The sequence below is a fragment of the Sturnus vulgaris genome, chromosome 5 (assembly GCF_052056855.1).
Source record: "Sturnus vulgaris isolate bStuVul1 chromosome 5, bStuVul1.hap1, whole genome shotgun sequence".
Lineage (NCBI taxonomy): Eukaryota > Metazoa > Chordata > Aves > Passeriformes > Sturnidae > Sturnus > Sturnus vulgaris.
Window position 1 is genome coordinate 64,766,572 of NC_142247.1, and position 16,753 is coordinate 64,783,324.

The following is a 16,753-nucleotide window of genomic DNA, read 5'->3' on the forward strand; positions in this document are numbered from 1 at the left end:
GCATAGAGAATCTCACAAAAATAGAGTATAAGCATATACTGCAGAAGAATTTATTATTTTAGATTATGATTTCCATTTTTGAAACCAAAATAGTAGGAAATACAGCAAAACTAGTTTCAAATAAAGACTTTCATAGTGCTGTAAAAGGGTAAAAGGAAAGTTTCTCAGTTTGTAATTTTTTTCAGAACCTGCAAAGCCTGATAATTATCTGAGATCTTGTAAGTATGAAAAACTCAAGTAAAAAGGAGTATCATTTGCTGAATGCAGAAAATTGTTCTTAAAACAATACATTTATCACAAATTGTGAAAAGAAGTGGATTCTCAAAGTGACACAAAATAATCATTTGTCTTCTCGATGCTCCAGTGAAGTCTCAGTGTGAGTGTTGTGTCCAGTTTAAGTGTGACTGAACTAGAGTTGTTAGCTCACAGAAAAGATTACAAGGTCAAACAGAGGCCATAGCATGGAAACAGTCTGCAGTGTTGCAAAGATTCCTGCAAAAATGAACACAATGATCTTGTTTCCACGTCTCTATTGAAAGGCCCAGAGGAAGAGGTATAAAATGGAGGGAGAATGATTGGCTAGAGATGTTTGGCTAAAGTGCAAGAGGAAAGGTCTTTGATATCTGCAAGAAAATTCCAGAATTTTCCCAATATTTATTTATATTTTTACTTTGCATTCCATGAAAACCAATCTGCCAGTGAAGGCTACTCCATTGTCTGTGAAGACAGATGAGCACATCTGGAGAGTAACTGTCCCTATTCTGTCAGATGAGTTAACATAGGGAGAATAAATTGCCCTGTGGATCTATTTCTCCTATTTCACTCAGTGATCCCAGATGACCTTTTTGGAGTAGATGGCTTATCCACGTAAGGTTAGGTGAATAAATTCCTCCTTAGTTTACAAAGTAGATAATAGTATTTTCCATAACTTATTTCTATGTAACTGTGTTCACAGCTGTCCTTTCGTTTTTCTCTACAGACTCTGCAACAATAATAGAACACAAATGTTCAGGTACAATTTATTAAATTTCGTCGGAGTTTTTCCAATAGATAAAACCTCAGCCTAGTGCTCTGAATAGATCCTCATGCACGTGCAGGGTGCACTTAGGCCAGTAAAGTGTTGCTTGGTGCACTCTGCAGAAGCTCAGAATAACTGTAAATTGCAATAGCTGAGGCTCTGGAGGAGTTACTGACAGCTCCACGTACTGAAAACCCAAAGAGGGCTTTGGGTATTTCCTTTGCAGAACTTTCATCCTGATTACTGAGTTCACATTTTCACTGGATTCAGCTAAATCCCACCTCTCAGTGGTGAGTTATCCCTAAGACACGTAGAAATATGAAAGATATTTACATTAGATCTCATCAAGCTTCAGCTTTAAAAAAAAAAGAAGAAAAATGAAGGGCCAGAATATATCTCTGTTATGACATCCCTATAAAATAATCTTCACCCATCCTCCTTTATTTCTTTTTGAACTGATGAAAGTCAACTATGTTACACCCCAGTATCTAACAACTCACAACTTTAATCCCAATCACAAAAAAATAAAGAAAAAAAATTACCTTTAGATGTCATTATCATTATATGAAGAAGCTTTGCTTAAAAAATCAAATGCTAATAATTTTGGCATTGTGTTAGGGGCTCATATCAGCTCTCTTAAGCATTTTCGGCCCTCTAGTTGTGTAGTGCACATTATCCCAAAATGAATCACTGCTTAGAGAAATGTTATGATAATGTTCTCATCTTAAGGATCCGCATCCTGTTACTGGAAACAATTGTGTCTACATTGAAGCTGCTTTATTTTTTTTTGTACCTGTGATAGAGCCAAAGTACTTCAAAAAGGATTGCATTTGCCCCTTAAGTCAACCACAGAAAAAAAAAATCTTCTCTAAAGCTTTTGTGGTGTAATTCTCAAACTATTATCTTCCAAGACATACTTGTTAGTTTTATGTTGTCTCAGGCAAGACTTTTATGTCAAGTGGTGGTAAGAATCTGTAGAGAAATATCAAAGTATTTTCTTTCCGTTCCTGATAATAACATTTCCCATCTACTGATAAGTGTTATTATCTTAATTCCCAATGATAACAGCTTCTTAAACTCACTACCCAGCAAGCAAAAACATGATTTTAAAAATCAAGAAATTCTGTTCTGCCTGAAAAATATGGTAGAGAGTTCTGCTTTTTCTTTTTGTCTTTCTTTTCCTAGCAGTTGTCCAAAGAGGATTATGGGTTTGATCTTGCATTTAGCAATTCATAACAGCCTGATTTAGTTGAGCTTTCAAACAACAACATTCTATGTCTTGCCTATAATCCAAGAGGCAAAGGGCCAAGTGCATCTGTGGTGTGACTGTTAGAAACATCAGAATAATGCAAAGCACTATAACAATTTTCGCAACAAAACATATATAAAATAATATTCTTTTTGATTCAAATGAGGTGCCTTTATTAAGAAATCCTAACTCAAATAGTGCCTTAGGCATGCTCCACATTAAAGCTTAGTATGCAGTATGCTATAACAATGCAAGTAATTTGTGATTGCCATTCATTTGAATTTTTTAAACTTTGATTAAACAGAACTTCTGTTCATTCTGTGGGCCGTGTCCTCTCATGTTTCCTGTAGTTTCATATCACATTTCCAAGGAAGTCTGACATTCCACTTAAATTTGAAAATATTAGCAGCTGATTCAAACACAAAGGAATCCAGTTAAATATGAACCAACATTTCTTTCTTCAACAGAAACAACCACTAACTAAAAATATTTCTTCAGTCAGCTTTAAAAAATCCTCAAAAAGGTGAGGGTGGTGCGTTTTTCTGTTTCTTAACATGAAGTTGAACAGAAAAGAGAAGAGCTCAGTCAGTGCCCAAGGAAATGGGAACTGACACCTCTGCTCTAGTAGGATGCAGCATTGGACAAGTGCTCCATAATCTCATTTGGGATTTCCACAGTCTCCTAAATTTTCAAATTAGGTTTCTGCACAATCTTCTCAGACAAGAATCATTGACTGAGACTGCTCAAACTATAGGGCACCTGGAGGAAAAGATTTACAACAGTACCTTCTCTTGGAGCAGTTCCAGTCCATGTCAAATAATCTCAATAACCAGAGATAAAGAAAATTGACATTCTGCAGTGTTTTTGTAAGAAAACTCACCAGCAAGTTGCAGTACCCGTATTCTGGAACCTGCTTAACTTTAATATTCATTATATTTATACAAAACATAACCAATAAGACAGAGAACTGTGAGCAATGGAGGCCCAGTATGCAATATCACAGAAAGACAATTTTTTGATTAACAAGAGAAACAGGTTTGAATACGCAAAGGTATTTTTATTTTGATGTCTCTTTCTCTCCAGTTATTCTGTAATCACTGGCCTGTTAGAAAAATGACAGCACAATAGCTTCTTTTTTTGCTTCTGATCTCATGTCCCACACCAAAAAAAGGCTTTGGGCTCCCAAACCACCACATCACTCAGTCCTGGAACCACCTGATTATGCATGATCCATATCTCAAATTAAAACTTACACCTCGCAGAATACAATTGGTCTGATACTGAGCTATATGAGAGTACAGAAATTCAGCAAAAATTTAATTTCAGGTTATTTAGAATTCAAACACCTAAGGAAGTCACATTTTACACCCTCACATTTTAGTCTCATCACAAAAAGTATTTGGTTTTGCATTATCTATTTAGTAGCAAAAAACCTAATACAGAAAATACAATACAATTTCTGTCATAATCAAAATAGCATAGAGGGTGTCACAGGGCCCAAAGATCATCTTTGCTCATTATAATAAGATCAAAACATTACTTGTGTTATTCACAGCAAAATTTTACAAGGAAATTACCTGAATTTATCTGCTTCATTGGTAATCCCTTTCTCCTTCCTCCACCACTCCAGGTTTTTCTAATAAAGTTGTACATTATAGGCTGCAAAGTTATGGTCTTACAGAGCACAACTGGAGCATACTGGCTGCCTCCCCTAGAAAAAGCTCTACTTCTATGGACTTGTTATAGACTCTACCAATCTTTTATTAAATACCAGCGATGATGCACTCAGCATGTCAGCTCCCAGGGCTTCCAAATATCACTTTAGTCTATGCAAAACTGAGTAGTTTCTTAAAGAAACACATCTTGAAATCTCCTGATAATGTAAGAAAGCTCATTCCTTTTGTTTCTTTCTAATTTTGCATCCCATTTTATTATACAGAACAAAACCATCACAACTTTACACCAGGTTTTCCAAATGGGAAGATAAATACATTTAAATTAAATATTTATGTTTATGTTGAGATTCTTAATGAAAATTTGGTGCTTTGTGATTGAGTTTTATTTCCCTTTTCTATTTGTTTAGACTTGCAGAACTTGAGCATTTTACTATTTATTTGCTTTGTTGAGCTAAACAACAGTTTAAGTTTGTTTGAGTTTCAACTGTGTGGGGACCTTTTATAACTTCCAGTTTTTAAAATAATATGAACATTCATGTAAAAGCATCATTGTTCTTTGTTTGCAAGATGTCAGAGATAAACTAAATCTATGGGAAAACAAATCAAGAAAAATAAGGTACCTGAATTCCTTAGACTAGCAGATGCTGTCAGAGAACTGCAAGAATCCACTGCAGTCCTTCCAAATGGAGAATGAAATACAAAAATAACATGGCATGAGGAGAAATATTTAAAAGAGGGAAATTGTCCACGTGTTGTGTAGGAAGCATGGAGAAGCTGAGGTTTCAAAATATATTCCAGTGAAGAAAAACAGTCATATAGACTGACACAATTATTTCAGAAATATGAAACAGATATAGGCACTTTCTTTAGTATCAACTGACATATCAGATCTCTGTTTAACATTTTGCATCATGTTTGTAATGAAATTAAGTCACTTGACCTTAAGCAGTTAACAGATGAACTAATTAGAAATTGACTTATTTGTGTTATAATTGATAACCAGGTCAGAATGCTAATATTAGATTAACTATTAGTTTAATTTTGCAAACAATCATCACTGCAAGATAAAGTAAACTGGATTTTCCCAATGAGCTAGGGAAAAAATGAGAGAGGAATATCATGTGATTTAAAACTTGGGTGCAGGGGGTGGAAAATCAGAAAACTTTCATCATATGAAAGACCTTTAATTAAAAAAAAAATAGTAAAAAAAAGAAAATATCCCCAGCTTTAAGCACACCTGAAATAAATGTAGGAAAGCAGAGTTCAACACAATAAACTTATCAAGCATTTTATCAGGGGACACCATACTTGACAAAAAATGCATGGTAACTTATAAGTTCAGAAACTTATAAGTTTCTGAATGGGAAAAAAAATGTGCAAAGCAAAAATCTGCAAAACAATGTATTATCACTGTGTCAGATATATCAAAGATATATCAAAACACTGACAATTTAATATGAAAATTAAAAACAAAGTATGTTTATATGCATAAAATAGAATTTGGCAAAACTTGTGTAAAAAGCAAAAATCAGTGAGCAGGATTTAAAAAAAAGGAACAGTTCTCATCATATATGGGTTGAAACCAGTATGCAAATACAGTGAGGTGTTTAACTTGTCTATTAAATATGATAGAAGTGATAGTTTTAATTATATTCAATAAAGTATTTCCAAGATAATACTTTTTAAAGGATATAAAACATCAAGGGTAAACTGTGTTCTGGTGTGTACCTCAGTATGATAGCGTAAATATAGTGGCTTCATCAAGAAAAAAAGGAAAAACAAGCAAACCAAATCTTCACCAGATGGTGAAAGTAGATATTACTAAATGCTTTTGGACACAACATACTGAAGTTAAGAGTACGGTCACAGAAATAAAAGAAAGGATGTTAAAAATGAATGTTGATATTAAGATCATTAATAGGGTCATCACAATATTGTTATCTGTGTGAACATTTAAAAAGCACTTTTTCAGTAAATACATTCAAGGCAATTTTGTCTCTTAAGTCATAACAGAATCACTCTGACAAGAAGAATTAATGCCCAACACTTTTAGCTTACTTTCATCTACTTTAACTTTTCCTTCTGCCTGTTTCAGCATCAAAAATATCCAGATTCCTGGCTAGAATGCAAAAAGTGAACACCTTTTCCAAATGACTTCGCATTCGAGGGGGGGGGGAAAGAAGAAAGACATACCAACATAATGAGAAACTGGAACAATCTGAGTTGTGCCCAAGAAAACAACTTTGTAGATTGGGTAGGTTTAAAACGACAGATTAAGTTTAATGCAGTTATTTATGTAAGACAATAATTTGGCGTAAAAGAAGTTTACCAACCATACCCATAAAATCTGCAGTCAGCTGTGTAGATGGAAAGTCACCAAAATAAAACCAGCTGTCCAAGGAGGCATCTCTAGCTTGTCAAAACTAAACAGTTTCTCAGAAGTACCTGGAGGATGATGGGAATGTTTTAACTTCTGAAATTTATTTTCTTGGCACAAGAGTCTCATAAGGAAAAAACGCACAATCTATAGGAAGTAGTTTGAAATATATATAACTATCCATACAATATCTATATATAATAGATAATGATTTCCGTATTTCTACATTGGCTCTCAGTCTAGTTGTTGAGCAGATTCAGGAAATGCAAAAAGATATTTCTTTTTGGCTTTACATTACTACTCACACCAGCCACCCACACACCCTTATTAGCAACTGCAAAGACTGCCATGTAACTGGGAACCCAACTTCATGTTTATGCTAAGTCCTGCCTTTGGAATCAACTCCTATAGTCAGCCTGAAAGCTGAAGGAGCTAAGGATAATGCTAACAACTGATAGTGTATTCTAAAATTGGATGGTAGCTGCAAATGGACAGCTCTTTTCCTTCCAAGAAAAGGTTATCTGCTTAGCAGGATGCTGGGACCCACTGGCAGAAACAAATGTGCTGCAGTTTGTACTCTGACTTACTGTATCTAACCTCTGGCTAAACTGCAGAGAGGATTTCCCCTTGTAAGATTTGTCTTTGTATGCATTGTGCACAAGTATTAAATCCCCACCATTTTCCATTGCATTCAACAGTCTTTGCAAGCACTTGGTGTCTCCTTCAAGGCACCCAGCATGTTGTGCCCTTCCTCTGTGCTGGTGTCCCAGCCAACCGGAATTCCGGGCATGCAGCAAGGGCTAAGGAAAAAGCACAAGTAGGCAGGGCAGGGATCGGGCAAAACAAAAGGTGACAGATGGCTGAGGGCAGCAAAACAGCCCCTGTGAGGAGGGATGAGAGCCTTGCTGCATCTTGTATACATAAAAATAGTGCTGCTGGCCAAGGCAGCGAGTCATAGGAAAATCTGGAGCTGAGAGGGGACAGAGGGAGCAGCCAGTCCCCATCTGGGCCAGCAGCACCGAGCACTGCCAGGCACGGCTGGGCTCATCAGACAGCACATGGGTGGAGGCCCACAAGCCACTGAAAACTACAGCTAGGTTTTGCCAACACGTTTGACTAATCTGGAACACGTTCCCAGCTCTGCTCTGCCACAGTGCTGCTTTGCATGTAGGTACTAACCAGTTTCAGAAACAGCTCTACAACCCTCTGAGGGCACTGCCCCAAAAACCTACAGGGAAAGATGGGGTAACAGTGAGGATGTCCACATCCCTTCTTCCCAGTTCTTTTTAGATGCCCTACTTTCCCCACAGCAAAGTTCAAATTTTTCTTGCATTATGGCAGCTGTCCTACTATCCTTGCTTCCCAAGAAAGCATGGAGATCAATCCTTTCTCACAGCCATGATCAATCCATTCTCACTTCTGTACTGCCTTCCAGTCTCCACCATTCCACCCCACCTCAATGCTGATGGGGAGAAAGTGAAATTCCAGCACTCATCCAGTACAAGTAACTGTGAAACATTCAAGGCAATGGGTTTTTTTCTCCACATCATGCTTTTATTCAAAAAGGGCCCAATTCTCCTGATTTCAAACCTCCTTGGAAAAGTTTGAAATGCTTAAGTGGCAAACTAATTTTCAGCATAAAGATTCAAAAGGGAGATATTCTCCTCTCTGAGGGAGACTGCACATTTCCCTTCCAGCCATGGCCTCAGCTGAAGTATTACAATAATGACAGATGAGCTCCTCCAATAAGAGGCTTTGCTTTCCTTGACTTCAGTGGTCAATTTTCCAGAGTTTTACGCAACATTTTAATCTCACGTCTTTCAACTCTATATTCTCCTACTATGTTGCTTATGAAAATGGCATTAATAGAAAGAGAAAATCTGTTAAGCAGGGTAAGAGCTGTATTACATCTGAGAGCAAAACAAGCAGCCCCTGGCACTGAGCACCAAAAGGATTCCATTAAACAGAAGGAATACACTCTTCCAACTGACACAGTATCCTTTCACTTTGTTGACAGTATATAGTATAATGATTATGTACAGCTGGGATGGGAAAGTATAAAGCACATTAATTTTTTAAAATATACTTAGCTATGCAGACCACAGGAATACACAACATTCAAAAATCGATTATGGCTGTGGGATTTGATTTTATTTTTCTTTAAGTGATAATTATATATAGGAACTAAGAGAAACTCCCACATCTTCATTAGCAACTTCTTCAGATCATCCAAACTACAGAATTTGCTTTAAATAAATTTAAATAAACATACTTGGCTGACAGTCCTCTCAGAGAAAAATGTATCTTTAATTTAAATAAATCTTTAACATTCACTCTTTTGCAACATGCCAATCTACTTGTTGCTTTGATTAAAGAGTAATTTTTAATTTCACTAGATGCACATTATTGAAGAGATACTTCCCTCGAATACGGAATAATAAGAATATTTGAACCAGAAAGAAAACTTTGATAAAGTTATTAGCTACAGATAAATGTCTTTGTGCAAGTGATAGAGACTTACAGGATACCGATAATGACTAGGCAAGCATCTATAGGAACCATGTACATTTATCTTTCATCAATCACTGCCTTATCTTTTACATATTAAAAAGAAACTCAGAAAGTGATAACGTAGACAGCTTGCTGACATTTAAATTTCTTGTGTTTTCTTCACTCTCCTTTTTCTTTACCCCTTAATATAATCCAACTGTATTAGTCAGCAAGTTCTGTTACATCGGACATTGTCTTTGCACAGAATTTAGGGCATGGGATTAGAAACCCAGAATATTCATTCACAGAAGAAACTATGTTCATCATTATGTACATTTGAAATCAGCTTTGACAGAACAGCACTAGAAGTATGGACTACCAAAAGACTTTTCATGTTTTAATTCTGTTTTCATCATTTAGTTTGTTCTTCATAACTGAACATAATCATATGTAGGCAAATCCTAATCTTTCTTGAAAACATCCCAGTAAAAAGAATTCAACATACCAAACTAAGACAACATATATGTTTACAAAGCAATAATTTTCAGATAAGATCCAGAAATTTGTATTTTCAGAAAGAAGTAGCACAAATTTCCCTTGCCTACAGTGTAAATATACAGATACTTTTGTTGAAGATCATGTATTTTTTAAAATAAGGAAAGCAAATGGCAGCATGTGATAAGAGTCATCTTTCTTGCCAATAAGGCAAACAGGATTAAGTAATGTTAAGGAAGGTGTAGGAAGAAAATTAAGAAAGATAGGATTATCAAGATACTGTCACCATGAGAGCTGGTCAGAAAACAAGTCCTACTCTGAAAAACTCTGAAGTTTGGGAAATCTAATTTTTCTCCTCATCAAGGTGAACCATTCACTCCTAAAATGGAGATCCCATTGGTTGAGGCACAACCCTATCCATCAGCCCAGTACTGATACAGGCAGTACAGAAGATGTCTCTCAGTCTCCCTCTCAAAATATTAGATAGCTCCAACATATGTTGAAGCTGGTAAACTGCAGACCAGCACTAGGAGCCAGGGACAACTTTCTCTCACTCAAGAAAAGCACCCTGACTTGCCAGGAGAGCAAAGCATGACCTAGCTTCTTATGAGCTTGGCTACAGACTGGTTTTGTACCTTTGGCCTGGGGAATGAAGTGTGTGTGTGAATGTGTCTGCAGTGTTCATTTTGTTTTTTTTTTCCTTACCAGCTCATCAGTTGATGAGCTTCTGTCACAGGTGAGTGTTTCTCAACAGCAGGTTACCACAAGCTATTGGCAATGCCTCCTGCTGCATATTTCTGTCATTTGATTTGAGGGAAACAAACCAAAGAAAGTTTCTCTTTAACAGGAATTATTTTTGTGAAAAGTTTCAATGTATCAGCATTTTCCAGTAAAAGAAACCCAAAACATTTTCTCAGAAAATTCCTAACCAGCTCTAGTCATCACTTTTCAGAGAAGCTGCATATCCAAAGAAAAAAATGGAATTCCAATGTACATGGAAAAGGAGTTCAGAAAAGCATAGTATCATAGTGTCTCTGTGTCACCTGCTAAAGAATGCCTGTGAAAACAATATCCTCAGTGAGCAGACTGAGCACAGAAGCTGTAATGAGATTGTTCAGCATCCTACAGAACCACACTCTTGCTTGCAGGGGGAAAACAACAGGTTTTACTGCACGTGATGCTGCCAGTCTGTTTTTGACTTGCCCACTCAGATCACAAAATATTCCACTTTGAGATCCCATTTCAAAATATTTCTTTTTTTCAACTACAAAACATAGTTACATCTTGGAAGCCATCGGTGTTCCTTGCCATACTCTGCCTGATGCCCTCAGATATTGCCCCAGAACCCAGCTGCCACCCTTCTCTGCCCTTGCTTTGCCCGCTCCTGGCAGATTCTTTCCCTGAATTGTGCCTGTCCTTTGTTTCTGTCTGTGCAAAGGTCTGACCCTAACAATGTTGCCGGAAGGAAGGAAAGGTTTGTAGAAACCTTTACAAACTTTTTTCCTTAAGCGTCTTCCCAGAGGGCCAATAGAAAGCACAGAGTTGGCTCTTCAGATAACCAGTCCAGGGGGGACACTTCAGGAAAGAAATTCAGCTAAAGAGCATCCAGCACTTGATTACTTATTGTTCGTTCCTTGCCCCCCCTCCATCTCCCGGATTTCAGCGGGAACATCTAATGAAATTACAAGTATTTCAGTCTGGAAATAGCATGTTCATGCTGTTGAACTTCAGCAAGGACATTCCCGTTCAGCAACGCACTCTCCCGTGCTTTGGGTATTCCTTGTCAACTTCTGTTATTTAACATTTATTCTACCACTGGAAATTAAGGATACACGGTCGCGTCCTGATAACGGCCGGGAGCACCTCTGGGCGATGATATTTCCTTCCATTCTCCCCCGGTTTCCAGGGGTGCCCGTCGCGGGAGCGAGCCCCTCGCCCCACTCGGGCACGGTGCGGGCGGAGGGAGCGGCGGCGGCTCCGCAGCCCGGGACGGGACCCGCCTCCCGCGGGGCTGCGCGGCCGGAGCGCGGCTCGTCCGGCCCGGCTCCACGGCACTGACACCCGCCCGGACACGCAGGCTGGGGCGCTGCCAGCCCCACCTGCGACCTGCGGGCTGCGGGCTCCGACCCGCGGGTTCTGTCCTGCGGGTTCTGACCTGCGGATTCTGACCTGCAGGCTCCGACCTGCGGGTTCTGACCTGCGGTTCTGACCTGGGGGTTCAGACCTGCGGGTTCCGACCTGCGGGTTCAGACCTGCGGGTTCTGACGTGGGGCTCCGACCTGCGGGCTGCTCCCGGCGCGCCGCCCCAGCGCCCTCCCTCCCTGCCGCGGCGGAGCGGGGCAGCGGGGCCGTGCTGCGGCTGCGGGGCGGACGGGGGTCGCTAGCGAAGTGATAGAAGAACTGACCTGCCGCGGGGATGGCGGTGGGCAGCAGCAGCAGCTGGTGGAGCAGCAGGGCTGGCAGGAGGTGGGTGGCCCGCATGGTGCTGGCGGCCCCCCCGGCAGCTGGCGGGGAGGAGAAGGGGAGATGGCTCCTCGGAGGGACCCCGTGCACCGCCGGTCACTAGAGGAGGCAGAGTGAGCCGAGCTTTTTATTGCGATGATCTAAGTTTGTTGTGTGATTAACTGGAAAGATCTGGGTCCCAACTCCCTCTTACGGTAAGAAACTGTTTAACAACATCCCCTCTCTGCCTCTTCTTCTCCTCCCCTCCTCAGGAGCTGCCTCCCTTCCCTCCCACCCCTCAACCAGCCCAGGGAGAGGTCTTCCACCGCCTCATCCCTCCCTCCCTCCTTCCCCCCCTCCTCTCTCTCTCCATCCCTAGAGGAAGCTCGCAGGAGCAGCCGGACCGGACCAGGTCCCCCAACTCTTGTCCCGGGGCTAGCGACTTGTGCTGCTCAGTTCTCTCACAGCCTCCAATACCATCTCACCTGCAGCCAGAACAGACCTCTCCTTCCCTGCAGACATGTCCTTTCACAACGTCCCACTTTCTGCCCCTTGGCCTCATCCCTAGGCAGCACCTCCATCCATAGCCATTTCATTGGGGTTCTCCCACCCCATGGACAATTTCACTGTAAGGAAACACCTTTCCTCTGACCTGGCTGCCCCCAGCCACCAGCCTGGCCTTTCCATCACCCTCTTTGGCCATCTGACAAATGCCACTTCCCCAAAATTGTGGCAGCTCTGGGGGATTTAAAGGTCAAGTATCAGCTGCTGGCGTCGCTCCATGGAGACAAGCTTCAGTCCAAAGCGATGCCTGACCTTCCTTCTGTTGCAGGCAAAGTCATTGTCATTCTTCTCTTGCACTTCATTTTAACCTCATGGAAGCAATGACATTGGGTTTTGTTTAAAGTCATGAGACCGGCCTTCATGACACGCAAGTGTTCAAAAATAAACACTTAAGGAAAAGTTTTTCTGTAATTTAAACTGTTCCTTTCTCCCATGCATCCACCTACCATCTACAGCAGGAGTGTGTGACAGCAGCGGAAACTTCTTTCCCTCCATTTTCCACAAATAAACCAGAGACCTACATGTGGCCCCATGCCATGTGAGTCAGAAAAATATGTCTCCTTCCCAGCCTAGACTCCTCTGCCCATATTGATGATCAGCACCTTTGAGTGGAACAGCTATTCTTAATACCAAAAAGGCTGTTTCCCAATCCACAAATAACTCTTAATCAAGTATTTCCAACATATATGAGTGGGATTTTTTACCCAGTTTGTGCCCAGTGGCAAAAAAGTTAAAATTTCCATTTGGGAATTACTGCCTTACTAAATGAAAGGTGACAAAAGCAAGTTGAGAGACAGTCTGTTAGGAAAATATTTTGAACATTTGGTATTACAGGAAAAACACATTTGTGTGAAAAAAAAATACTTTCTGTTGCAGAATGAGCATTATTTCTCAGGGTTTTAGTTGATTTTTTTTTGTTGTTGTCCTTATTTTCTCTCAAGAGTAAATTTTCAGGAATTTCTTGGAGATGTACAACCTGAGAAATAGAGAACATGTATTCCACTGGCCAACAACCTTGTCTTGTGGAATCCTTGTCTACTGCAACTGATAACACATGGATTTCTCAGGTTTTGTTCTCTGTTTTTCTCCCTGCCAAAGATAGACCTAAGTATAAACAAAATGCAACAAAAATAATCATATCACCATTCTGAGCCCAAAATAGCCACATTCTGTTAACCAGATGTATTTGACTTGTTGTCCATGCATGTGTTGAGTGACCTTTTTTGCAGAGGACAGAATCTTGTGCCATTAAAGTCAAGTAAAATTTTTTACCACTGACTTCCCTGAGGGGAACATTTGGCCTGTATTCAGATTCCTCCTAAATTTTAGGAAGATTGCTGTTGTGTCTCTTGAGGACTAGGGTGCTCCTTAATGGAGGAAATATTCTGCTATATGGATTGCTATTATTAATACATAATCTTGTGGATTATTCATGATGTGTCTCAGCTCTGTAGGAGAGCTCAAGTCCTGGTCATAAGCTTCTTTAGCTGCATATATTGTGCTGAGCAGGTGTAACTCCATAGTCCTGCTTCTCCATTTGTCCAATTTTGGGGAGCTGCTTGAGAATGCCTCAGCCTTTTACACAGGCTACATAGATCTCCTCTCAGAGGAAGTCAGGGCACATGGACTAGAGGGCCAGGAACATTAGAAAGGGAAAGATTCTACGGATTCTATATTCAGATGTTCTATCTGTAGGCAGTAAAGACAAAGATTTGTGTCTGGATCCGGGAAAGGAAAACGCTTTTTGGTGCCACATCGTATACTGTAAAATGTAGCATGATTCTTTTGCTGCGTCTTCTTGCCCCATAATTCTGTAACAGAGCATAATATTTTATCAATTCAATCAAATTTTACCTTGAAATGAATTTTCAATATGAAGGAAAGCTGCAAAAATTGCATTTTCATGCTTAAATTTTCAGAAAAAATTCCGTGTTCTATTTCAATCTGCACATAAAGTAGCTACAAATTAAAATACAATGTTTAAAATAGTCGGTTTTATGTAAAAATATTATGTTTTCTGATCTTTTGAGGGCATGGTTTCAGACCTATTAATCTCTTTCTCTATTTCTGTTTCTGGTGCTTATCTAAGAGTGAGGATTTTTGGGCTGTTGGTTTTTTTTATTATTTTCTTTTTCCTAATTCTTTGGCAACTCTGCAAACTTGCTCTGATAACCTGGCTTTCAAATCAGCATAGCTCTGTATTAGGAAAGTAGCAAAACATTTCTGTAGAAGTTATCTAAAAAGAAGAAAGTTACTGCACACTTTACCAGAGATATATTTGCTCTGGACTGCCTACACGAGTGAAAAATTTTGAAAAATTTTATTTTGGTTGGAAAAGTAAGCAGACATGACCAAACACATAGAAACTGCTATTTTTATAATCTCTTTTCTGACCATAACCACAGATGAATCTGTTTTTCAGATGTAACTTGCTATTCAGAAATGCTAGATATTAACAGTCTGGGCAGGAATCCTTACATGTATACAAATAAGTCACAATTAACTTCAAAGAAAACTTTTCTAAATTAACCGGAATCTCTCATATGAAGCAACTCTTTTGCTCAAAATAAATCTTTTTACTACTTTCTTTATCTGGTATAGGTATCACTGTGGTAAAGTTGTACGGGACAATAAACCAAATAAAATAAGCAAATGCTTGCAGTAATTATTGTTAAACAGAGTTGGTCCCTGAAAATATCTCAGGCTGCCTGAGTAGCTTAAACCAAGCAATTGTGCTTCACATTTCAAGAAGTATTAAGCTTTATTGTCTTTTTTTTATAACCTGATCTTGAGATTAGGAGCAGAAAAAGTTGTGGTGTGGACCACGAGATTTGACACTGCTGGGAAAGGCAGAGTTTAAGCAGAGCTGCAGCACTTGACAGGTGTCAGTACTTGTGAGGCACCTCAGCCACAGCCTAAGCTCTGGGCACACGTGGTGCTTTCCAAGGTGATACCCGTGCAGAAAGAGAAAGGGAAATAAGGCGTGAAACCTGGAAGGAGGAGCAGGAAGAAGGGGATAACGAGATCCACACACAGGGATTAATGTCCAGTTGAAAGCAAAGGCTCAGAAACTTCACGGCTACTATTCTAGATTCAGTCCAAAGGACTTTGCATGTCATCGTACTAAATGTTGCAGATCTGACCTGCTAGTCCCAGAGGGCACATTCACCACACCAGTCAAGTGTGTAGAGCCCCGTGCAGTGAAGGGAGGCTCTCTGGCACCTCACACGAGGCTCTGAGCTCATTCCCCACCAGGGAAACCCAAGAATGGAGCTCCAGAGTGACTTGGTTGGGCTTGGTTCCACCCTGTATAATTCACACGTGTTCATAATATTCAAACATACTCAATTTACAATTCTTCCTGCACCCAGAGTCCCAGGTGTTCCAGCCTGGCTGCCTAACCTGAGCCAGGTAATCCAGCATTCATCCCTGCAATCAGTTAATGGCATAAATCCTTTAGGGTTTTCCTGCATGGGACATAGGGTAAGTGCTTTTCTCGTATTTGCTATATGCTACCTAAGAAGAGTTAAGATGGCTAGAAGAGAAATTTTTAAGTTCTAATGTGAAAGTTGTTTAAGTCATTTATGGAATGGTACCCAACGGCAGCAGATGATAACACAGCCCATTGGAAATTACTATTACTAATATTTGAGAAGAGGAAAAAAAAAAGAAAGAAAAATAAAATGCAAGAATATATACAATACATTGTTATTAGTAGGAAATAGCTGTTAAAATTTTATCTGATTGAAATTTAGATATTTCCAGACCTAAATGTTTTACCTACATGGGCATGTGCTTGTAAAATTATTATTTTCATTAAAAGTTCCAGTAGTAACCATTTTAAGTTTTGTGGGACATGCTGTACTATGGTTATGTGCATTTTGAAGCACCAGCTCGCTCTCTCAACTCAGAAGAATTTTGTTCCTTGTGTATAATCAGAGTTTAGGTATATTGATGAAGAATTCTAAACTTTTGGTTTGTATTTGGTTTTTTCCTCTGCTATTAGTGTCTGCAGTGCCAAGAAAGTCTGCAAAGAATAAATATTACTGGTAGTACTGGTAAATAGATTCTAATCTACTTTGTATTACTCAAGGCCTAATTTGAACTGCAAACCCTTTACAATAGCTTTTTATTTATTTATACTTTTTGTGCAAGAATGTAAGAAAAAATGAACCTCTCTGTGACCTCGGTCTACTAGAATTAAGTTGTGGTACTGGCTTTTGGAAAAAAAACCACAGAAGCTGAATATTTTTGATATGAAGCAACAGCTCTAGAAGCCCTTAATTTACATGCCATAGTTAAAGTTATTTCTCTGAGGATGTGTTTTTTGTTCAGAAAGTCTTCATTGCTTTGCATATCTAGGTAACGTACAAAGCTTGAACATAGTCGAGGAAATCTAGATTTGTATTTGTACTTTTTTCTTTATTGATGAAAAGCTTCAA

At 39.4% G+C, this 16,753-nt stretch overlaps 1 protein-coding gene across 2 annotated transcripts in view; it reads right to left on the reverse strand.

Moving 5' to 3' along the window:
* HGF (hepatocyte growth factor) overlaps positions 1-11,816 on the reverse strand; it is a 57,394-nt gene extending 45,578 nt beyond the window's left edge. For both annotated transcript variants that reach the window (XM_088165879.1, XM_088165878.1), the window contains exon 1: positions 11,711-11,816. In XM_088165879.1, coding sequence (XP_088022005.1) covers positions 11,711-11,786 — 76 coding nt within the window. In that variant the 5' untranslated portion in view covers positions 11,787-11,816. The remainder of the gene's footprint in view (positions 1-11,710) is intronic.
* Positions 11,817-16,753: the final 4,937 nt, after the last annotated feature.